At 35.8% G+C, this 25456-nt stretch overlaps 1 protein-coding gene and 2 long non-coding RNA genes across 4 annotated transcripts; 2 read left to right on the plus strand and 1 right to left on the minus strand.

Moving 5' to 3' along the window:
- Positions 1-15: 15 nt before the first annotated feature.
- On the plus strand, positions 16-25233 carry LOC127868739 (protein BUD31 homolog). 2 transcript variants are annotated; one of them, XR_008044231.1, is made up of 5 exons: positions 16-200; positions 15862-15984; positions 18212-18378; positions 21025-21704; positions 24791-25233. XR_008044231.1 is itself a non-coding variant. In XM_052410768.1 (4 exons), exons 1-4 carry the CDS (start codon positions 107-109, stop codon positions 21073-21075), a joined length of 435 nt encoding a protein of 144 aa, XP_052266728.1. In that variant the 5' UTR covers positions 16-106; the 3' UTR covers positions 21076-22351. The 2 variants fall into 2 exon arrangements, 1 of the variants encoding a protein (XP_052266728.1); XM_052410768.1 differs by lacking the exon at positions 24791-25233 and having other exon boundaries at positions 21025-22351.
- On the plus strand, positions 3578-4200 carry LOC127868744 (uncharacterized). The gene is made up of 2 exons (XR_008044234.1): positions 3578-3823; positions 3986-4200. It is a non-coding gene; the product is annotated as an uncharacterized LOC127868744 (long non-coding RNA).
- On the minus strand, positions 5827-8077 carry LOC127868745 (uncharacterized). Its single transcript, XR_008044235.1, has 3 exons — positions 7582-8077; positions 7029-7167; positions 5827-6075 (listed from the first exon to the last, which is right to left on the minus strand). It is a non-coding gene; the product is annotated as an uncharacterized LOC127868745 (long non-coding RNA).
- Positions 25234-25456: the final 223 nt, after the last annotated feature.

The raw sequence follows: 25456 nt of genomic DNA on the forward strand, positions 1-25456 counted from the left end.
TCCCAATATTATAGCGCAAAAAGAGCACGTCGTCATAATCGGAACTATTTTTTACATCGAGTAACAACGGCAGCGAAAATCCGTGAAATTCATTTTAATATTTACAATGCCTAAAGTCAAACGAAGTAGAAAGCCGCCTCCAGACGGATGGGAACTGATTGAACCTACTTTAGACGAATTGGAGGCCAAAATGAGAGAAGGTAAATTATTATTAATAGTATAATGATTTTGAAATAGATTTCGGATATTTTAAATCACAGTTGGAAGTAACGTACCCTGGGGACCGTTTCAATAAGATATCGTATCGTAAATATTACGTTATCGTAACTCGAGTAGTTGCGATTGGATTTACGATTATCGTAAACCGTTTCAATAACCCCCTCATAAATGTCCTCGTAAATCGCTCACGCAATCTACGATTTCTTTATTGTACATTCGGTTTTCTTTGGGGTTATATTCAAACTGTCAACATCCGGTAGGGTGTTTACACCGGTAATGTGTTGCGGAAATTTGAGAAAAAGCACGTATAACAAACATTGAACAGAGAGCGAGATGGCTCAAACGGGCTCAATAGACAATTTATTGCATAAATCAATCTTTCGTACCGTGTTACAGTGGAATAGTGTTGTTTTTCACTGTGTGCAAAGTCCATGAACTAACTGGAATTGTTACCAACGTCGTTTGTGGAAATGGAATTTAGAAATGTCTAATCATCATGCTGAATTATCAACAGCATCATTTCTGTGGAACACTGCGATATGCCTTATATAAGTGTTTCATAGTTATGGTGCTTTTAAAATAGTTCACTATCTGCCAAGATTGGAATGGTACTTGTATACAGGTAAAATAAATAATAGTGCAGTGTTCATTTTACTTACATATTGTAGTGAAATAAGGTCACTTCCAACAGTCTTGCTGTTGGGCTAGCTCTTTAGCGACGCGGTTAAAGTGTCTGACTACCACTCTGGAGGTCATGGGTTCAATGCCTGGCTTGAGCTCAGTATTTTCACATTAATGGCGACAAGGCAAAAAACGAACTGTGAATGCGGGAATGGGTCTGAGCTGTTTAATGGTTTCTGGGAGGGCCATGCGGATGCAATAGATGCTGTAGCAAGCGTGTCTGGGCCTTGAAACATTAAAAGGGGGAGGAGTGTAGTGAAATAAGGTCACTAAGGCTGTTGGGCTAGCTCTTTTGCGACGCGGTTAAAGTGTCCGACTACTCGTGGGTTCAATCCCCGGCTTTTGCTCAGTATTTTCACATTAATAACATACACTATCACATATAAATATTTACTCAACTCTTTGTATTAAAGCTTGATTCCTGAAAAAGTATGATGCTTATCAAGACACTGGAGTCTATTTCCCGAGTAGAACCAATACTTTGTGTCATCAGAGATGATGATCTTGAGGACCCTCCCTCATTGCCAGTGGGGATCAAAGTGGGACCTTCTGATAAAAGTAGCTAGACAGACACTATAATTATGTAATATTCCAGGGCAACCTTTTTAACCGAGGTATTGTCATAGCCAGCTCGTCGCCCGCCGTCTGCCTTCCGCATCGTGCTAAAACTTTGACATTTTGCTCTAAAATCAAGTGCTTCCACCTGCAACTTTTTAACTTCATATGTAGATGCACCTTGATGAGTTCTACATGCCACACCCATTTTTGGGTAACAAGGTCTTAGGTCAAGGTCACTGTGACCTTAAAAAAAATCTGACAAGCTTAAATTTATTCAAAAGTGCATATAATTATTGATGATTCTGTAATACATGTAGTTACATATTTAAAACAGTTACAACATGTGTTACTCATTTTTTTGCTTTATGAAACATGGTTTATCTCCTTGCACATCCAACTCTCTCAGTAACGCTTGATTGGTCATTGTCAGCTCGGGTACTTCTTACATGTACCTTGGGTACTCTTAAGTATACTTAAATGTACCCCGGGTCACTGATTACCCTAAAATGATATTGCTTATCTTCAACAAACTAATCTTTAAAAACAAACTGTATCAACATGCTTTTTGAGTAAGAGTTTTGATAATATAGAGGCCATTGTACAGAAAATTTGACATGAATGTGAACATAATTAAAAAAAAAAAAGCAGACAACAACCGATTTAGCGTTAAAGTTCCCGGGTATGTTTAAGTATATTTACCGTACCCAGGGTACATGTAAGTATACTTAAGAATACCTGCGGTACATGTAAGTAGTACCCGAGCCGTAAATGACCAATCAAGCCTCAGTAACTGTTCCTAAATTACAGTCACTGTGTTGCCTTTTAAACTCCAACACAAAAAGGTCTTGACAAATGAAATGTAGCGGTATTTGCACCATATTTGTCTGTGTTTAATGATCATGTAAATAAACTTGACATGCAGAAAAATAATATACTTTTAACATAATTTTTATGTCCCCCACCACTATAGTGGGGGGCATATTGTTTTTGCCCTGTCTGTCTGTTGGTCTGTCTGTCTTTTGGTTTGTTTGCTCCAACTTTAACATTTTGCCATAACTTTTGCAATATTGAAAATAGCAACTTCATATTCGGCATGCATGTGTATCTCATAGAGCTGCACATTTTGAGTGGTGAAAGGTCAAGGTCATCCTTCAAGGTCAAAGGTAAAAACAAGAAACCGTCGGAGACGGGTGATGCTCCCCAAAGTTTTTTTTTGTCACAATATTGCACTCTATATTCAGATAAAAGGAAGTCTTGAGGGCACAGTAGTTGGGGGGACAAGAATATTTTTATATAAATTTTCAAAGAATCATAACTCTGTGAAAATCATCTGACCAGAACCAGCTGATAATATGCACATCTCCTTTTGGTAACTGAAGCTTCCTATAAAGTTTCATTGAATTCCGGTCATTAGTTGCTGAGAAATAGCCCGGACAAGAATTGCACTATATGTACAGATAAATGGAAAATTTCAAAGAATCATAACTCTGTGAAAATCATCTGACCAGAACCCGCTGATAATATGCACATCTCCTTTTGGTAACTGAAGCTTCCTATAAAGTTTCATTGAATTCCGGTCATTAGTTGCTGAGAAATAGCCCGGACAAGAATTGCACTATATGTACAGATAAATGGAAAATTTCAAAGGGCAATAACTCTGTGAAAAATCATCCGACCAGAACCCACTGATAATATGCACATCTCCTCTTGGTAGTGAAGCTTCCCATAAAGTTTCATTGAATTCCGGTCTTTAGTTGCTGAGAAATAGCCCGGACAAGAATTGCACTATATGTACAGTTAATGTAAAATTTCAAAGGGCCATAACTCTGTGAAAAATCATCCGACCAGAACCCGCAGATAATATGCACATCTCCTCTTGGTAGTGAAGCTTCCCATAAAGTTTCATTGAATTCCGGTCATTAGTTGCTGAGAAATAGCCCAGACAAAAATTGTGGACGGACGGACACACGGAAGGACAGACGGATGGACAGACGAAGCGGCGACTATATGCTCCCCCCAAAAAAGCATAAAAAATCAAAGTGGCGCAGAAGGGGACATAGTGTTTCCGACAAACACATTTCTTGTTTTTCCTGCATGTTTCCTGCATACATTCATTTTTAACCAGGTTTTTTAACCAGGTTTTCCGAAGGAAAAAACTGGTTATTAGATTGGCGAATGCGGGCGGGCTGGCTGGCTGGCGGGCTGGCTGGCTGGCGGGCTGGCTGGCGGGCTGGCGGGCTGGCGGAATAAGCTTGTCCGGGCCATAACTATGTCGTTCATTGTCAGATTTTAAAATCATTTGGCACATTTGTTCACCATCATTGGACGGTGTGTCGCGCGAAATAATTACGTCGATATCTCCAAGGTCAAGGTCACACTTTGAGTTCAAAGGTCAAAAATGGCCATAAATGAGCTTGTCCGAGCCATAACTATGTCGTTCATCGTCAGATTTTAAAATCATTTGGCACATTTGTTCACCATCATTGGACGGTGTGTCGCGCGAAATAATTACGTCAATATCTCCAAGGTCAAGGTCACACTTTGAGTTCAAAGGTCAAAAATGGCCATAAATGAGCTTGTCCTGGCCATAACTATGTCATTCATTGTGAGATTTTAAAATCATTTGGCACATTTGTTCACCATCATGGGACGGTGTGTCCCACGAAAGAATCACGTCAATATCTCCAATGTCAAGGTCGCCACGACTAAAAATAGATTAAAAAAAAAAAAAAAACTTACAAAGGGGGTTAATTTTTTTTGGTCATTTCAAAAGTTCAGTTTGAGTTTTCTCACTTTATCAGATTTTTTTTTCACAATGAAAACCTGGTTTTGTGACAATTTTGTCCCTTGTTGTGTATTAAAAATATTATTTCTCCTTGTGAAAAATGCACTTCATCAGAAAATAAGTAGGTTACCATAAGTGCATTTTAATTGTGTTTTAAGTATATTTTCAAATAATTTTATTAACTTTTTGGAATAAACAAAACTGAAAAAGTACGCACAAGTGTATTAAATTTGCATTAATTACATTTTCATATACATACATGTACCAACGCCTATTTATGAGCAGTAGTCCTAAAATGATTTACTTATGGTTGAAAAAGTGCATTTTGTATTGCTATTATTTCAAAATATAGCTACCCATCCAGTTCAATATACAACTGTAATGTTAAATTATACACAGTGACACTATGTGAAGTTGGAATATAACATATTTTCAACAATTATAATGTGCTTTTTTTCCTACATGTGTGTATTGTGTTTATTTATTTGACAAAATTATAAGTAAAATAGATACTTGCATATACAAATTCATTTCATGCTCTGAATGTATTTTTGTTAAATTCTGTGTATACTTTTTGTATTATTAGTACTTTTCTAATGTTTAACAGTGATAGTTTTTTTATTATTTTCATTGTATTTTGAAACTGTGTGCAAGCACACATCCACAGGGTTTCATTTTTTTAGGATTTAAGAAAAAATCAAATTAAACACCCAGTGAAATCAATTAAAATGATACAATTACAAATGCAATAGTGTCTATTTTACTTATATTTTGTACAAATTAATAACAGGTTTAAATGCATGTACTGCAGTGTTGAAAAAACACTGTTTATTCCCAAATTGATGTCTTATTCCAACTTCACATAACAGTGTGTTCCTAGAATAATGAAGAAATACTGGAATCTCAAATTGTGTCATATCATTGTTTCTAATTTCTGCATCAGCAGTTACCCTTCTGAAAATGAAATGTGCTTTTTACCAAAATGCACTTAAAAAATTGCATTTTATCTGCACTTGTTTAAGCGAATCGTCTGCATTTTTTAAAGAGTACACTTTATTGCATTAATTAATTAGAATCAGATGAAGCTTTTTTTTCATGTTCTTTAAATTCGGAAGTGTATTTTTCTTTTCTTTTTTATAAATAATCCACTTTTTCTTAGACAGTGGAGTTTTAAGTACATTGATTGTGAAGTAAGAAGCTAAAGTGACATTATTCAAGAAGCTTCTTCTCTTAAAGATTCACTAACACAACATCCAGTTTAAACAGTTTTAACAACTTTATTAACAACAACAGTAAATATTTGTAGTGGTTATAACAATGACCCAAAGAAATATTATTTATATGATTTAAAAAAAACATACATATGTGAAGGATTATTTCAATATCTGTGGATGGAGTAGCTGTACACACAATTTAAGTGGAACATTTTTAGTACAAAAGGGGCATTATTAAGCTAAATGCAGGTCAGAGATAAGCAACTTGGTCAGTGACCTCACAATGACATAAATACCCTGAATACATAAGTGCTTTTAATGAAAATATGTAATAGAAACAGTGATACACATGTATAAGGATGTTGCATGTTTACCATAATTTTATACACAGCTTATCATTCAAGGTATAGTCGAGCTAAAATTAATATATATTTTACATTTAAGTTCAAATAAAAAAAATACACATTTTTTTCTTCAAGAGTTCCTGCTGTGTTCAACTGCATGTGTGTAATTTAACGTATTCAGTATTATGGGTATGAGAGTCCCATCCACTGCTCCCAGGCCTTGTGGCAGAATCCAACCTTCATGCAAGTTTGTTGTTGTACACGGACTGGAAACCTATAGAATGTATCATGTGTTTAAAATTAACAGTACATGATAAAGCATTTATATACATGATTTGATTAACTGTGTTTAAATTTTCATTTATTTACTGTGCTCAAGTTTTCATCATCTATTGATTTTTATTCACATATAGTTTATGTATCAAATAAAAAAAAGGTCGCCGTGGTGTAATGGATATGGTGTCCGCCTAGCGACCGGGAGGTAACGGGTTCGATCCCGACCGAGGGAGCGTTCTTTAGATCTCACCCATAGACACCAAGTACTGGTTCTAGGCCCAGGAAACGGACTCGAGAGCGTTTATATAAGCCTTAGGCTTTCGATGCAATCAAGCTAAAATAAATAGGTTTAAACTAAACTAAATAAAAAAACAAATGAGGAATAAAAAAAGATGAAAAGTAAATAAATTATGATTGTACCATCCCTGTAAAATAAAAATAATTTTAACTTTAATTATTTTACCCAATATTTATATAAGATTTTATCACATGCTATACCCTGATACACATGTGTTATATACTTTTTAAGCGTTTTCGTTGGCTTAGTTTTCGTTTATTGACCAATCGCATTTTGTTATTTCACCAAAATGACGTTGCAACGTCAAATGATGACACGAAATGTAAACAACATTTGGGATTTATCATTATGTTTGCATAAATATTTATTTAATTTGCTTTTTTAAAAGCATGTGATAAAAAAGATCTCACACTCGTTGTCATATCATACATGTACCATATTTTATTAAACTAGTCTAGGAAATTCATTAGTAAGCTCGCCAAAGGCTCGCTTACTTACAAAATTCCTTAACTCGTTTAATAAAATATGGTATGATATGACAACTCGTGCCAGATCCTATATGTAAGACATGATGTATTTAAATAAATAACATTTTTTCTACAACAGTTTAAAATCATGATTGAGTAATTGATTATAGAAATAAAGACATTTACCGATCATATGTTTGCTGATTGAACTCGTGAAGGCATGTCAAATAAGGAAAGATGATCTGCTGATTCCATGAAGATCTGCCTGCTTGGAATAGATGTTTTCTTTGGCCAAAAATCTTTAACTGATGTCAGTGATGAGTACCTGTTGGTGTAGTACAATATGAAAAAGTGAATAATACTTCTAATGTAATAAAAAGTACTATGTTACTGTTGTGTATGTGTGTTCAAGAACAACAAGATATTTTGATAACTCAGTAACTGATTTGTTATTTCATGATGATCATCACTTTGGTGTTTTGTGGTTGTAGGTTTGATACACATGTAGGCTAACAGTTGCCTAACTGGGCACATTTTACAATCCAACATAATTTATCAATACATGTATTGTTCTGACAGAATATTAAATAAACATAATACAAAAAAGGAATAGATTGTAACGAGTTGTATAGCGTTGATAACAAACATTAACCAATAAAAAACAAGGCTCCATGAGTACTTATCCGAACAAAACAACTTCCGAAATCACATGCAAATTGCAATGGAGATAAAAGCTTACAGCAAAATTAATCATTGCACAAAAATTCGAGCGGCGGAAAGCGCATATACTTCAACTGCTGTTGAACAATATAATTGAATCACACACATAATAAACACATAGGGTTTTCACGTATGATAAATTGAAATTTATTTTGATTTATTTATCCTTATCGAATATAAACAAAGGGCAGTAACTGACATATTGATTCCAACGTTAAATATTTTGCAGAAAGTAATCAAGGGATAAAAAACAACATGTTTACTTCCTCTGTATTGTCGTCGATAAAAAAGACGGAGCCAAAAGCTTCTTATTCGGCGTCTATATGCACAACATACGCGGCGTCCATTTTGGTTTCGACGTAACTACGACTGCTACTTACGTCTCGTAGACTTACGAGAGAATTCTACGATATCGTAAGTTGCGAAAGTTTATTGAAACGCAAAATGGCAAGTTGCGATAATCGCAACTGGTTTACGAGTCGTAAGATACTTACGAGAGCTTATTGAAACGGTCCCCTGGATAGTATTTTTTTTTTTTTAGGGAGCCCAATATATTCAAATAAATATAATATGATTATAGGTGCTACCTAATTTACGGGCAAAAGCTTTTTAAGTTTTTTTGATAACCATGTATTTTTAATAAATATATGGACATGATTGTGTTCAAAATATGATATCCTCTATTCCTATAACTTCGTGCAGCCCTATAAGATCGTGTACTTTTTTATGACGTAAACCTCTAAGCAACATTCGAACGCACGTGCCCGAAAACTATTCACTTATGTAACGCGAGAATTTCCACAGCCGATAAGACAACAATCATGAGGAAAAAACAATAAATATGATATAAATTGTCCGTTTTTCTGACCTCGTTCCAAAGAAATAGCCTAAACAATGTTTAAAATCTGCACATTTCCTGCACCAGACCGCTATGTTTGTCAATGTTGTGATCGTAAAATGTTGTAAGAGTAGTTTCCCTTGAAGGCCCGTCTTGAATTCGTATTGTGCTCTCTGTACTTTGCATTACAATACGATTAAAGAATGCTGTGTATGCGGAAAGTTTTACCCCCAAATGATGACACGAGACCATACGTTAAGATCGTGGCCGGCCTAAAATAAAGGTTCTCGCTGGGTCAATTTAGGATTTTGTCACAAAACAACTGTCATTAGAAGGGGTGACAGCCTTTTATGCCCCCATTGTTAATAGAGCTTTTATTAAGCTACATGTATTTTCTGTTAGTAAATACACTTTATCTAGACCTCTGAATACAGTTATCACATTTCATATTTTGTTTTTATGAAGACCAGTATTATTTAAACCAATATTTTCAATACAGTTTATTCACGAAATTCGTCTAAAACAACACATATTTAATACAAATAAACACTTATTCACAAAAACATATATCGGTTATTATAAACACATGACAGGGCCTCGCTGTGACGTCATCAAAATCGATGCACGATCTTATAGGGTAATTCTGTGTGACGCAGACTAAGATATACATGAATGTTTAAAGGTACGTTACTCCATTATTATTATTATCAACCAACATATTTCAATCGTTATTTGTTTAACAAAAGATAAATCATAAAGTATATATCAAGTTTAATTATTGTCTAATGAATTTTCATGAAAGATATGCCTTTGAAGTTTAAGGTGCACGAACTTATAGGTTTAGAGGCTAATTGTTGCAATAATTGAGTAATGCATCCAAAAAAATCAATCTTAAAACGAGTTACATGTTCCAAGCTTAAAGATCTAGCATCTTATTTTTATTTTTTTCTAGCCACAGGAATTTATAGCTGGTTCCGTGTCTGTGGTATAGTGGATGGGGTGTCTGCTAACTGGCTTAGTCACTGGGAGGTCTCTGTATTGATCCTTTAAGTGGGAGCATTCTTTAGATAACCCTCAAAACATACTATGGCGTACCATTTGGGTTGAAAGTCAAGAAGACCTACACGTTAAAAAGAGAAATGTACGTCGAAGTACAATAATTGTACATTGACATGAATATAAAATACACTTCGAAGTATATATTTGTACGTCAAAGTACAATTTGTATTTCGACATACATGTTTGTACTTCTACATACACATTTTCTGAACAGCCAATCAAAACACTAGTCTCTTGAGCCGCTTTTCCTTCAGATTTATTCATAATAAATGTTTAAAATCTCTTTTTTAGTTGAGGACAAAATGAATAAAAATATCAGAATGGCAAAAAAACAACACATAGAAGTTTCAAGTATTCAATGCATTGACATAGATTATATACAAATTTGAAGAAGATTCAATTGTTACCTTTTTAAAATTAAAATTATTCAGCATATTGTGTGTATGAAATGAGCATGCGGGGCGGAGTTATTACTAATTCCAAAATGTTATATTTTCTTTGTAACAACTGTTTTAACTCTAAATTTGATTTACTTGAAAACGAAAGTAGCCATCGCTCTTGAACCCGGCTTAGCAGTGAATTACACTGACAGAGCCAGGCACATAAATATCCAATCAACAACAACAACAATGTTTTAATAAATGTAAATGAATGGAAATTACTTATCATTCTGATTGTATTGGAATAAGTTTTTAGGGGTAAGTGGTTGCATTTGCATGCATTATTTGACACGCTTCGTTGTTTCAAAGGAATAGGACGCGAGCTATCGATTAAGGGGCAAAAACTAAAAAATATTGTTTGAAAGTCTGTAGAAGATTTATTCGGGTTGACAAACGGACTCGAAATATTGCTCGGTTTTCGACGGACTGTGAGTTAACGGCTGGACAGATATTTTTGAAGTTAACTTTTTTTGAAAGGTTGTCCAATTGCCCATATTAGGATCAAGGGATGCTTTTGATTAAAGCTATTTTTGACAATTTTGCGGGCCGCGAAGACAGGTCTATAATAAAGTCTAGTTAATGACCTTGTTATGATTCCAATATCAGAGGGTGAGGATTTTTTTTCATGGCTCTTTGTCAATTTTTTTCTCATTAAACATGATTTTATATATTTATTTGAATATATTGGGCTCCTAAAAATATATATATGAAAAATACTATCCTGGGTACGTTACTTCCACCTGTGTTTTAAATCTGATGCGTATTTTATAATTTCACTTACATTACATATCATACCATATCAACATCAATTAGAAAGATATTTTAAAACATTAAATCATTTAATTGCTTCAAAGTTGCACGGTACAGTTCGTAAACAAACATGCGTGTGTATTGTCAACCCGATGGCGACCCGTTGACAAGGTCAGGGATATTTTTACAAATTTTCTCTTCTGAGTCTTGGGACTCGATAACTTGCAAATCTGTGAGTCCCTGAATGGAAAGAATGAATCCAAATATTAAAAGATATTCTTTTTTGAGAAATTTCAATACATTTTTGGGACTCACATAATTCAAAACGTTGCATCCCCAGAGTTTTTTGGGGACGATTGATTGATGAACTTTACCGGTATGCATCACTTAACATCAAACGGCGTACCCTAACCCTTAACACCTAACACATAACAACTAACGCAACACCTTATAATCCTTTTTATCCTATATATTTCCTGGTATCGGGGGCTACCGCCCCCAAACCCCCGCGTTGTCGATAGTGGTAAACAACTGCGTACCGGTAAAGTTCAATCTAGCCGTTTTTTTGTGAGTCTAGGATGCAGGACTCGCAGGGAAAAAAATCACTGCATGGTGGTGTGAAAATAAACGTTTTCCAACAATTGCGCACGTGGTTCTGAGCTTTTGTCTGTGTCTCATTCACATGCGTGCCATCGGAGCAAGTGTTCTCGAAAACAGGTTGTCTTGTTACCAAGGCTCGCAACAGCTACAGCCACAAGCTAGTGGACAGTCATTTTCTTGACCAAATTAACACTGATGTTTGTACATTTTCTGCATATACATGTATGTTTGCTGGTTTGTTTGAACTGTGTGACAGTGTTGCACTAGTTCAAACATTTTTTTTTAAATCATTTTCATTTTATGTTAAGTTTAGTTTATAAATTCATAACAGAATGAACAAAGAATCACAACATTATTGTGAGCGATACGACGCGAACGCAATATAAGCGGCCCAACCAAAAATAAATTAATGACACATGAAAATGACAATTGTGTAGTTCTAATGACTATTAACTCGTGCGTTTACAGTCAAAAAATAAATACAAAGCCTACAATAACAAAATTATTAAAATTAATGTAATGATACATTTTAATTGAGGAACGGATATGTTATCAGCGCATGCCACGGTACTCTTGTTTCTATATAGTACATTTACAAGCTGTATGACATGTTAAAAGTATACTTAACATTTTAACTAGTTGAGGTTTTTCGGGTAACCGGTTAAGTTCATAGCCGGTTACGGCGAAAGGTTAACTGGTTAATGTTTTTTGTAACCTCTTGCATCCCTAATAAAAACCCAGGTGTATGAAAATTTAGGGACACCATGAAAATAATGAGAAAATGATTGCATGCGGGTATATAATGTGAACTGTATAATGTCAATTGTTTCGTCAAATAATAGCATTTGCTTTTAAAATACCATGGTGTATTGTTTAATTTACTGTCATATAATATGTTTCACTTTAAGCTACTGGGTGGAACAATTGTCTTTTACCGGTTAACATAGTTATTTAACCAATCAGGCAAATGTAATGGCCCATGGTCTAAGGCATTAGTCTGCCAGGTTTATGGCTTTAATCAGGTTGTAGAAAAACATGATCAAAGTGTCATCAGGTTAGCACAGCAGGTCTGAATTCTTGTAAACATGTAATGGCATTGTTAAATAAACTGTCCTAAAACTTAGTCATTAATTTTTTGGACGAAAACAGTATGTTCGTAAATTTAGTGTCTCGAATAATAATTTTTTTTTTGCTGAAAATTTAGAGTCAAATTCATCAGTCAAGGTCGCTTTAAGTAAAACAGAAAAATAGATCCTGTGACTCATTTTTGTCACAATTTTATAAATTCGCAACTCTTTTTTATCATAAAGTGAGGGGGCCAAGGCTGCTTTACAAAGATGGGTAAAAAGCTCTGTCATCATGTTTATTATGGTTTAACAGACTGAATATTAACCCTTTGCATGCTGGGAAATTTGTCGTCTGCTAAAATGTCGTCTGATGAATTTCTAAAATTAGCAATTTCTTCGATTTTTTTCAAAGAATATTATCAGAATAGCAAACAGTTTGGATCCTGATGAGACGCCACATTCTGTGGCGTTTCATCTGGATCCAAACTGTTTGCAAAGGCCTTTAAAATTCGGTTCCCGCACTGAAAGGGTTAAACATTTAGATTTATTCTTCTAAAATTAATTATACTTTTCAAATATCTACCCCTTTTTTCTCAACTCCACATTGTAGTTTATAGCACTAGTGGATCAGGAGCTATTGTTATCCGTCGCCATAGGCGGAGGGATATTCAGTGCTTTCCACAGGATTTTTGTCAGGCGCCCGGGGCTGATAGGGGGTGACACCCCTCCCAACGTTGATTTTTTTTTAAAATTAGCGTGTCAATTGACGTTCTATGGTGTGTTATAACTCAAAGAAAAACAGCGTCAAACGACGTCATATTTGGTGCGCTATGACTCTTCAAGAAAATCCCCCAGTCATTTAAACATATATATTGTTTAATTGTTTTAAAACTTTCCCGCATAGATAGTAAAATCCCGACTCGAACGATTCCCCTATACATCCGTTTCAACCCGACTCTATTACTGTATACTTAGTAACTTATTACTTTTTAAGGTTTTATTTATTACCCGATAATCCCGTTTATTCCGTTTTAATAAATCATTTTCTGGTAAATATTTACGTTAAAAGCTCTCAATTATTTCTTTTACACAAACCTTGCCATTTTTTTATAGTATCAAATAAATTTTAAATGACTATAGATTTGATGAAATATTTCCTCTGAACACGCGTCAATCCCCTGACGTGTTGTGTGCTTGTTAAAATGCTCAATACACCAATGCTCACCCAAATGACGCGAAGTTGTACATGCGGCATAATTTTTGCGCTCTTTTTAATTGAGAAAAAGATTTGACACAAAATAAATTTGCACTGCTAATTTGAAGCAAGAATATTTCAACGTTGCGGTAACATTTACATTCGGAAGTGTGTTTCGGATTTAAAACGCGTTAACATCCACACATACGGGAATGGGTTTCGGATTACAAATTTAATTATTATTAAACAAAAATATTAACAGTTGCGTTATGAATTCAACAATAATTTGTTTAAACACTTTACGAGTCGAATAAATGTTTTGACGGAATTATGCATGAAATTCACGTTGTCCACGAGTATTACGGCCGGTTGCCATCATCAGTCTTCTAAGTAACTGGCTAAGATTTATGTGGAAATTACATGTATCGTCTTTTCCAAAGAACACGCGTAAATCTCCTGACATGATGTTCATGTTTTTATACAACACAAAATACATCCACACTTTCCATGCGACGTTCTACATGTCTGCATATTTTTCGCGCGCTTTTTCTTGATACAAAGGATAATACACTGTTTATTTGATGCTACAATTTGTTAATTTCGCGTAAGCATTAAAATTCAGGAGCGTATTTTGGATTACAAATTGATGATGCTCTTTGAAAATCGAACGAAACATTTACAAGTGTGCGTTATAAATTCAACGATTATTTGTTAAAGCGCATTAAGTGTCGAAAAAACAAGGTGAATCAGTTCTATAAATGGACATGATGAAATATACATGTACTGGAATTAAATTGTTATCGCATATATTGTTACCCAGAGTTATTTGCACAACTTAGTCGCCACAAGTAAGTAATTGCTTACCACTTGCAATTAATTACTCGTATTAATTATGTGTCACACGGAGCGTATATATAGAGTCCGTGTGTGTCACAAGTAACACTTGTTTACAGTAAAAAGGTGTGATGATGATGCCCGGAACCGTCTTTAATGTACTGTTCTAGTTACCGGTTAAATATTACGTGAATGGTACAACTTGCTAATCAAGTTGCGATAACCTCTTACTTCGTGTCTGATGTCAATCAAAAATAATTGTCGATAGTTAACCCCGCCCTCATAAGCATTCGCTTAACCGATTGGACGATGAACATAGCAGTTTGACGACTGGAAAGTTTTCCTGTGATACATCATTGTCAGCATATATGACTGTGTTGTGTGGCTAGAATACGGTAATCGATACGCGCGTCATTCTATCTCCTATCAGTGGATTATCTATGACCCCATGTGGTGTTTATGGCGATTACATGCGAAAGTAGGTACAAAGTGCTCTTTTAAAACAGGGAATATTTATACACTGATAGAGAAACCTTGATTTTTTTGACATTCTCCACTTTCTTTTACTAAAAAATACACTGATCGGAAAATTTCTAGCGCCCCGGGGACTCTGATTTCAAAATTCAAGCGCCCCGGCAAGGGACTGTTAAATGGCCTGTGGAAAACCCTGATATTGTTTTGGCGTTGTCCGTCCGTCCTTCCGTCCATCCGGAGCCATATCTTGGAAGTGCTGTGGCTGATTTCATTGAAACTTGGTATGAGTATATATATGGATAAGAGAATGATGCACTCCAAATGGCATTGTACACCATCTGTCAATAATGAAGTTATGGCCCTTTGTATCTTGAAAAAATGCTTTTTTGAGTGTCAAATATAACACTTTGTGTCCAGAAGCATATTGGCGGGGGATATTAATTCAACAAATTTGCTTGTTTAGATGGGACTGTTAATGCCAATTTCCTGTATTAAAGCAATTTAATATGAACTGACACAACTTTTTTGTCATACTTCTTAAAAGTATATTAAATTGGCAACTTTAATCCAAAGGAATCTCTTACAATATGTAATAGTCAAGACTGTGCAAGTGTTATGTTAAAGAAATGTAATTACATATTGAGACATTACATAGAATTTAAACAGTGTATTTGTTTTAAAATAAGAATTAAGACATGCTTAAAGTAATTTTAATGTTAATATTTGTCTTAAATGTGGTAAAAAATCTGTATATTTAGTGGCACAGCCAGCATATATTTTGTATAGCTTGAAGTTAGGCTACATGTAAATGGCATATATATATGTATTTGAATTTACATGTACCTTTTCTTTGACTGACCAATGCACAAGTTAAATTAGTTTGGGAAATATTTTGTAGAATTCATCACCATGTTTTGTAAAATTATTAAATTTTGTTGTTTAAAAAACGTGAATAAAGATCTAACCATTGTGGTTGGTTTATATTGGCAATTATTAAAATTTAATTCATTTTACACAGTCTTATTTCATTTTCTGAATGCAGCTGAAACAGACCCCCATGAAGGCAAGCGTAAAGTGGAAGCTCTGTGGCCAATCTTCCGTCTTCACCATCAGCGTTCCAGATACATCTATGACCTTTTTTACAGAAGAAAAGCCATAAGCAGAGGTACTAAAAATGAAAAAAAAGTGTGATTCTTTGTGGTCTGTGCTTTTTAAAGTCTATATTTCTTTGTTTTCGTCGAGCTTGGCATGTTGGCTTTTGCTTTTGAGAAGGGCCATATGGCACTTCTAAACAGCAGTGCAGATCTAAGGTCTGGGTAAAACACTGCATAAAACATTGTGTCCAGACTGTAGCTTAATTATTCATTAAAAAAAAATAAGCATAAATATTCACCATGTGAAAACAGCATCTTACTAGCTCCAAGGTCAGGTCACAATTATAGGTCAAAGATGAAATTAAATTATTTATCTTGTCCAGACAGCAATTTCATCATTCTTTTAGCAATTTTAATTGACTGAAGATAGTTACTACAATTGTTCACCATGTTAAGATGGCCAGGCTTGTGTAAGACCTGTATATCTCTAAGCTGACATTGTGAAATGTTAATTCTTCATTCAAAATGCAATTTTATAAATAATATTCCACAAATGTGTCTTGTGCAATTCCTTTGCCACTTGGGCAAAGGTCAAGGTCACACTAAAGATCGAAGGTCAAACATTTGGTTTGTGCAGCTAAATAATAACAGTCATTATTTAAATCGGGTTGACATGTCATTTAGTAGTAGTTTATGCAAATGGTAGGTGACTGTAATGGCATGGATGTGAGTCTGATATAAATACATACAATAAAACTGAACAGTCAGTTACTTGCAGCACTCTTCTTATATTAATGAAGTTATCTGTTGCAGTTGTTTTTTTTGTGGTGACTGGTCACTGACATGTAACAGAATATTCATTTATTTAGTAAGAAAAAAGATATTTATTAACATTTATTGATAAAACAAGAATTGGGAAAACAAATAATCTGTTATTTTTATGCTTTCGAAGGTGGGCATATAGTGATCCCACTGTCTGTCTGTCTGTCTATCCGACACACTTTTAAGCTCACCTGAACACAACGTGCTCATGGTGAGCTTTTGTGATCCCCTTTTGTCCGTTGTCTGTTGTCCGTCGTGCGTTGTCCGTTGTGCGACGTCAACATTTGCCTTGTTCACTCTCTAGAGGCCACATTTATTGTCCAATCTTCATGACATTTGGTCAGAAGATTGGTTTCAATGATATCTTGGATGAGTTTGAAAATGGTTACATTTGCTTGAAAAACATGGCTGCCAAGGGGCGGGGCATTTTTTTCTTAAATGGCTATAGAAAAATCTTGTTAACACTCAAGTGGCCACATTTATTGTCTGATCTTCATGAAACTTGGTCATAAGATTCATCCCAATAATATCTTGGACGAGTTCGAAAATGATGCCAGTTGGTTGAAAAACATGGCCGCCAGGGGGCGGGGCATTTTTCCTTATATGGCTATAGTAAAACCTTGCTAACACTCTAGAGGCCACATTTATTTGCCGATCTAAATGAAACTTGCTCAGAAGATTTGTCCCACTGATATCTTGGATGAGTTCAAAAAACCTTTGCTTGAAAAACATGGCTGCCAAGGGGCGGGGGATTTTTTCTTATATGGCTATAGTAAAATCTTGTTAACACTCTAGAGGCCACATTTACTGTCGATCTTCATGAAACTTGGTCAGAAGATTCATCCCGATAATATCTTGGATGAGTTCAAAAATGATGCCGGTTGGTTGAAAAACGTGGCTGCCAGGGGGTGGGGCATTTTTCCTTATATGGCTATAGTAAAACCTTGTTAACACTCTAGAGGCCACATTTATTTTCCGTATCTTCGTGAAACTTGGTCAGAAGATTTGTCCCAATAACATCTTGTTATCTCAGGTGAGCGACTTTGGGCCTTTCAGGCCCTCTTGTTTGAAAAATGCTCATAACTTCTATGTCGCTTCAGATGTAACCTTCATATTTGGTATGCATGTGTATATGGACAAGGCTTTCCATACGCACACAAATTTGTACACCTTGACCTTGAACTTGTGGTCCGGGTTTAGGTTTGAAATCTGTGTTTAGGTTTTGAAAAAATGCTAACATAACTCTCTGTCTCTTGAAGTTTAACATTTTGTATGCATGTGCATATGAAAAGACCTTTCCAGACACACACAAATCTTGACCCCTGTGGCCATGACCTTGAAGTTAGGGTCAGCATCGAAAATTTGTTCTGTTATTTAGCTGTCTTACAAAACTATCAAAGCGTTTTTCGGGGGCATATGTCATCCTATGGAGACAGCTCTTGTTTAATATTGAAGATACCTGTACATATGTTCCAGAACTTTATGAGTATTGTCTCAAAGAGAATATTGCGGACAAGAATCTGATTGCTAAGTGGAAGAAGCAGGGCTATGAGAACCTCTGCTGTCTGCGCTGCATCCAGGCCCGGGACACAAACTTCGGCACCAACTGCATCTGCAGAGTACCCAAGAGCAAGTTAGAAGCGGTAAATACCGTAAAATGTTGTGTATAACGCGCATTTATGTATAACACGCATCTACTTTTTTAAGCTAAAAAATCGTGAAAAAAGTTTTTGAAGCAAAAAAAATGGAGGAAAATGCCGTACTGCAGGCTAACTGATAATCGTTATATTTATATTGCCGATCTTACGGTATAATTGCTTGTGTACCGGAGGTTTTTTACGCAATGCTTTCAGATATTGAGCTGATTTTTTTGGTATGGTCATCTACCTACATGACCAGTCTTTATGACCTACAGATGAAGTGTGAAATTCATTCCAGTCTATTGATTTTTGGCAAAGTTGTGGGTCTTGACCTTAGAAATGTTCTCTATAATAACTGTTTTCCAGAGGATTTTTACACGATGCTTTCAGATTGAGCTAATTTTTGGTATGTGAGTCTACCTACATGTACAAGACTTACAGATAAAGTGTGAAATTTGTTTCATTCCATTTATTTTTGGCACAGTTATTGGCATTGGAGTTATACATGTAATTAACTTATCAATTTGCTCTATGATAACCATTCCGAAAGTGTATTACAAAGCCCTTTTAGATATTTAACTGATTTTTTGGTATATGTGTCTACCTACATGACTTACAAATGAAGTGTGAATGTTGTTTCTGATCCATTGTTTTTTGGGCTTGGGATATAGCTGCTGTGAGACTTTAAAGCGCAACAGTGGGCATTGTGTTTCATAAACACAGCTCTTGTTTGTACATAATTAAGCTAACAAGAATATATAGATAAGACATTGGTCCAGAGGGCATGGATGCCCCAATATTTACCTTTTGTCTTAAGTTTCCGCCTACTAAAGTATGTAAAAAATATTGTTTAATGGCCAAATTTGACATGACCTCTTTATGGGTGAATTTGACATGACCCCTTGACCATTGAAGCAGGAAGACCGATGATGTACACGACTCTCCACCTCCTCAATGTGGTCATTAGTGGACGGTTATTTAAAATTGCATGAATGACATAGTAACAGTCCGGATAAGGTGTTTTATGCTCAAATTTGACCTTTGACCACTTAGTGTGAGCTTGACATTTGGGATAGGTAGTGTTACACACAACATGTCAACTTGGTTTACATTTTAGTCATTTCGAATCCATCAGTATATGGTAATGATATGTCTAACATGAGACTATTCTAGCTGATTTATGGCAAAGTTTTACATTTTAGCTCAAAGTGAGACCTTACCTTTGATGTAGGGGGATAGGTGTTTCATGCAACATGTTGCCTTATGAGTTTACATTTGTGCCAGTGTCACTATATGACAAATTAATCACATATACCTGGCTGCATTGCTGAATTTGACCTTTAAACTCTAAGTAAGACCTTGACCTTTGAGGTAGGGAGATAGATGTGAACAGCGACACATTGTCTAATGATTTGTACATTTGTGTGAAGTTATTTCTTAATCTATCTATAGATGGCCATGCTATCGCTGAGACAGGAATATTCAAACTGCCTTTTGGTGAATGTTACCTTACCTCTAAGTGTGACATTTAAGGTAGAAAGATGAGAGTTATCCATGGAACTTGGCCTAATGATGGTTTATGTTTGTGCCAAGTTGCTTTAATATCCATCACTAGTTATGCCCCCCTTCAAAGAAGAGGGGGTATATTGCTTTGCACATGTCGGTCGGTCGGTCTGTCGGTTGGTCGGTCCGTCCACCAGGTGGTTTCCGGATGATAACTCAAGAACGCTTGGGGCTAGGATCATGAAACTTCATAGGTACATTGATCATTACTCGCAGATGACCCCTATTGATCTTGAGGTCACTAGGTCAAAGGTCAAGGTCACGGTGACCTGAAATAGTAAAATGGTTTCCGGCTGATAACTCAAGAACGCATATGCCTAGGATCATGAAACTTCATGGGTAGATTGATCATGACTCGCAGATGACCCCTATTGATTTTGAGGTCACTAGGTCAAAGGTCAAGGTCACGGTGACCCGAAATAGTAAAATGGTTTCCGGATGATAACTCAAGAACGCATACGCCTAGGATCATGACACTTCATGGGTAGATTGATCATGACTCGCAGATGACCCCTATTGATTTTGAGGTCACTAGGTCAAAGGTCAAGGTCACTGTGACCTGAAATAGTAAAATGGTTTTCGGATGATAACTCAAGAACGCATATGCCTAGGATCATGAAACTTCATAGGTAGATTGATCATGACTCGCAGATGACCCCTATTGATTTTGAGGTCACAAGGTCAAGGTCACGGTGACCCAAAATAGTAAAATGATTTTCGGATGATAACTCAAGAACGCTTTTGCCTAGGATCATGACACTTCATAGGTACATTGATCGTGACTCGCAGATGACCCCTATTGATTTCAGGTCACTAGGTCAAAGGTCAAGGTCACAGTGACAAAAAATGTATTCACACAATGGCTGCCACTACAACGGACAGCCCATATGAGGGGCATGCATGTTTTACAAACAGCCCTTGTTGGCAAAGCTATGACTGAAACAGGAATTTTTGGACCAACATCCGGACACTCGTACAGACATACAAACTGACATGTGTACATTACAACTCCTATGTATCAACTTTAAATATTATGTGACAAAACATTAAAGGTTGAATTTACACCACAATTATTATCTATTTCAGGGTAAGATAGTGGAGTGTATCCATTGTGGCTGCAGAGGGTGTTCTGGCTAGATGTCTGACACCCACATGTGATACTGAGTAAAGGGCGTGTTGACTTCATGTACATTTGCAGTCTTGACAAAGATCATTATCTGCCGAAGTCTTTCAGCCAAGACATGTGAAATAATATCTGATGCATCAAACATGTTGCATGGAACAGATACAAGTAGACATTTTTATTGTTTTATGTCAGGTGTACATGTTTGTTAATATTTTTATGCTGTAACAAAAAATGTGTTAATATTTTAACAAGATTTTGACAAGTGTGACTTAGATAATGTTTATTATAATGTATCCTTTTGTAAATTTTATTATGCCCCCCTTCGAAGAAGAGGGGGTATATTGTTTTGCACATGTCGGTCGGTCGGCCCGTTGGTTGGTTGGTCGGTCCGTCCACCAAATGGTTTCCAGATGATAACTCAAGATCGCTTACGCCTAGGATCATGAAACTTCATAGGTACATTGATGACTTGCAGATGACCCCTATTGATTTTCAGGTCACTAGGTCAAAGGTCAAGGTCACAGTGACTCGATCCAGTAAAACGGTTTCCGGATGATAACTCCAAAACGCATAAGCATAGGATCATGAAACTTCTTGGTACATTGATAACGACTGGCAGATGGCCCCTATTGATTTTCAGGTCACTAGGTCCAAGGTCAAGGTCACGGTGACCCGAAATAGTAAAATGGTTTCCGGATGATAACTCAAGAATGCTTACGCCTAGGATCGTGAAACTTTATATGGGGGGGCATGCATGTTTTACAAACAGCCCTTGTTTAATATTGTTTCTTATAGAAAGCTGCTGAAGCAAAAGAGCAACATGAAAACATTGTTTAAAATTTTAATTTATAGAACTATAGAAATTCAATTCATTAGAGTAAGGCAATTTAACAAAACTACATTTTCAATTTGTGTTTCTATTATAACTTGTTAATTTGAAAACATGTTTATCCTTTCCATTGTTTTTTACTTTTTTTTGTTGGCCATGTGTAATTATTTGGAACAGTATATGTTTATACTGTTATTAGTAAAAAAAGCCCTGATTATGTTTGACAATTTACAGTAACAACTAACCATTTTTACGCCCACCTTCAAAGAAGAGAGGGTATATTGTTTTGCTCATGATGGTCTGTCTGTATGCCCGTCCGTCCACCAGATGGTTCCGGATGATAACTCAAGAAAACTAATGGCTACGATCATGAAACTTCATAGGTAACTTGATCACGACTCGCAGATGACCCCTATTGATTTTGAGGTCACTAGGTCAAAGGTTAAGGTCATGATGACCCTAAATAGTAAAATGGTTTCCGGATGATAACTCAAGAACGCTTATGCCTAGGATCATGAAACTTCATAGGTACAGTACACTCCACGCGTTTTCCCCAAAAAACGCGCTCCCTCCGCGGTTTTTTTCTGCTAGCGAGTGTTCACGCGGCGTTGGAAGAGCGAGGTGAACTCGATAAAACGCTCGGCGTTACGCCGCGTTCGCTAATTCCCGCGGCGTGTATTACTTTAGGCTAGTCGGTAAATGCAGACACTTTCCGTTCTTATCAGTGACCGCCGCGCAACGCCGCGTTAGCAGTGTGCTACTGGGCATGCCAAAAAATAAAAACATTGTTATAATAAATTGTTTAAATACTGTGGTACATGTATAAAAAAGATAATTGTATAGAAAATTAATACGTATAAAAATTATGTTTTTTAATTCACAGGTACGTCTACAATATGAATTAGTCTAATATAATACATTTGACAAATTAATATTTAAATCATAACACATATGACACAAGAATAATGTTCCGTAAAATTTCCAAATGAGAATAATAATTAGTAATCCGAAACACACTACGATTTTTAATTGTTAAAGGGGCCTTTTCACAGATTTTGGCATTTTTTTTAACTTATTCATTAAATGCTTTATATTGATAAATGTAAACATTTGATCGTAAAAGCTCCAGTAAAAAATCAAGAATAAAATTTAAAAAAGGAAAAGAACATTGCCCGGAGCAGGTTTCGAACCAGTGACCCCTGGAGTCCTGCCAGAGTCCTAAAGTAAAAAAGCTTTAGCCTACTGAGCTATTCCGCCGAGTATACATATTATCGTATTTTATACCTTATATAAGCAATCTTCGTAGTTTCACAAAATTTAACGACAAAAACAGAACTCTCCAAATTATTCAATCGTTTCGCGTTGCAACGCTTTATAATTTTTAGGTTTTAAAATCGTCAAAAGATGCATATAATGGCTATATTAGAGCATGGTAAATGTTCAGTATTACTGTTTCCTCACAAATATCATAACCAAAACGAAAATTTGCGAATCTGAAACAACTTTTTTCAATTTTGTCAATTTACCAAAGCGTGAAAAGATCCCTTTAACACGACGTTTACAAATGCTTCCAATATACAGTCATCATGTATATATTTCCCGACAAAAGCGCGCGAAAATTATGCTGCAATGTACAAGGTCAAGGTACAATGTATACTCCTGCAAAGCGTGCGTGAATTGATTTTTTTTATACAAACTTTGTAGCGCAGAGAACATTGAATTTTGTTGATTTCGGTTAAAAGTTTCTTTGGTATTTATTAACGAAATTATATCGCGAATAAGTTGATATTTCCTCTAAAATAATTTCAAATCGAACACGCCGAATCTTTATCGTTACGGTATTTTAGTAGAGTAATTATTTTAACACTAATTGTACTGTAAACTGAATAAAGAAGACATCTGGGCGGAACTGGATTTTAAGTGTTTGACGTTATGAAAACACGCAAAGCTTGTCTACTGACCAATTGTGTAGACTGCTGTCTGCGGTGTTTTGACAAAAGGGATTAATATGTGTAAATGCCACTCTGTCGATTTGGTCCATAATTACTGGTAAACACTGTTTAGAATGTCGACGCAACAAGAATACAACTGTGAATATTAAATGCAATTATCAAGTCAATAGTTACCACCTTTTAGCAATCAATGGAATAACCTACAAACAAAGAGAAAATCAATGCATTAGCGAGCAGAGAATTGACTTTGTTCCGACAATTAAAACCATTCCTTATGCATTCGTTGAACGTGTTCACTTGAGTAAGTTATGCCTTTAGACAGGAAGCGGCTTTTCTTTGATTACGTCAAACTGTCAATTCACACAGATTTGCGAGATTTTTAGGGTCCTTGGTCATTTGTATACATGCTCAGTATAGAAAATCACCTGCTAACATGAAAACTTTGGATTAAATTATCAAAATAAAAACAATGTTGCAAACTGTGTTTATATTAATTGGTAAGTATTAGTTAAAAGACGACGTTTTGTGTGTCGTAAATCAACGAGTTTTCTATACAACAACAACTACTTCTACAACCACGTCGGGATCGATCTATCTTGGTTGTTTTTTTTAATTGTAAATATTATACTACATGTACATGTATGTACTTGTAATAAATGTAATTTTATTTGAAAATCAGGAAGTCAAACAAAATTAAATTGATCGTTATCTCGTAAAACGCGGAGTTTCCCCCGCGTTGCCAACGCCGAGGGCCGCCGCGTCGGCTGATCAGTTTTGCCGATCGTTAACCGCCGCGTCCAAAATCATGCAAACGCCGCGTATAGCGGGATTTTCTTAATCTCCCTCCAGGTCGAAACCCGCGGAGTATGGAGGGAAATTGGGGAAAACGCGTGGAGTGTACTGTACATTGATCATTACTAGCAAATGACCCCTATTGATTTTCAGGTCACTACGTCAAAGGTCAAGGTCACGGTGACCCGAAATAGTAAAATGGTTTCCGGATGATAACTCAAGAACGCTTATGCCTAGGATCATGATCTTCATAGGTACATTGATCACGACTCGCAGATGACCCCTATAGATTTTCAGGTCACTAGGTCAAAGGCCAAGGTCAGGGTGATTCGAAACAGTAAAATGGTTTCCGGATGATTACTCAAGAATAATTAGGCCTAGGATCATGAAACTTCATAGGTACATTGATCATGACTGGCAGATGCCCCTATTGATTTTCAGGTCACTAGGTCAAGGTCAGTGACAAAAAAAATATTCACACAATGGCTGTCACTACAACTGACAGCCCATATGGGGGGCATGCATGTTTTACAAACAGCCCTTGTTTATAATCATCACAATCATGAAATGTATTGTAAATAAAACTTTTAAACACACCATATATTTTTCTTCATTTACCAGTAAGTGCATATTTCTTATTGGATGTGCAAGTGTTTTTCTCAACAAAGGTGCGTGTGTGTGGGGTGGTAGCATATAGTCAATTTTGTATGTGGATTGAAATTTTTGAGTTTGCATGGATGTTTAAAAAAGGCCACATTAAATTCCTACCATCCTATAGTTATTTCATTTGTGAGTGTCTTATGTTTGGTATATCATTCC

This window comes from Dreissena polymorpha, chromosome 2 (assembly GCF_020536995.1).
Source record: "Dreissena polymorpha isolate Duluth1 chromosome 2, UMN_Dpol_1.0, whole genome shotgun sequence".
In the NCBI taxonomy this organism is placed as follows: Eukaryota; Metazoa; Mollusca; class Bivalvia; order Myida; family Dreissenidae; genus Dreissena; species Dreissena polymorpha.

What these genes read in the sequence shown, in the direction of transcription:
- LOC127868739 (XM_052410768.1), top strand. Translation starts at nt 107, where the DNA reads ATGCCTAAAGTCAAACGAAGTAGAAAGCCGCCTCCAGACGGATGGGAA. An exon ending in AAGAAAAGCCATAAGCAGAG is followed by an intron (nt 15,985 to 18,211) that starts GTACTAAAAATG and finishes CATATGTTCCAG; the next exon opens with AACTTTATGAGTATTGTCTC. An exon ending in CCAAGAGCAAGTTAGAAGCG is followed by an intron (nt 18,379 to 21,024) that starts GTAAATACCGTA and finishes TATCTATTTCAG; the next exon opens with GGTAAGATAGTGGAGTGTAT.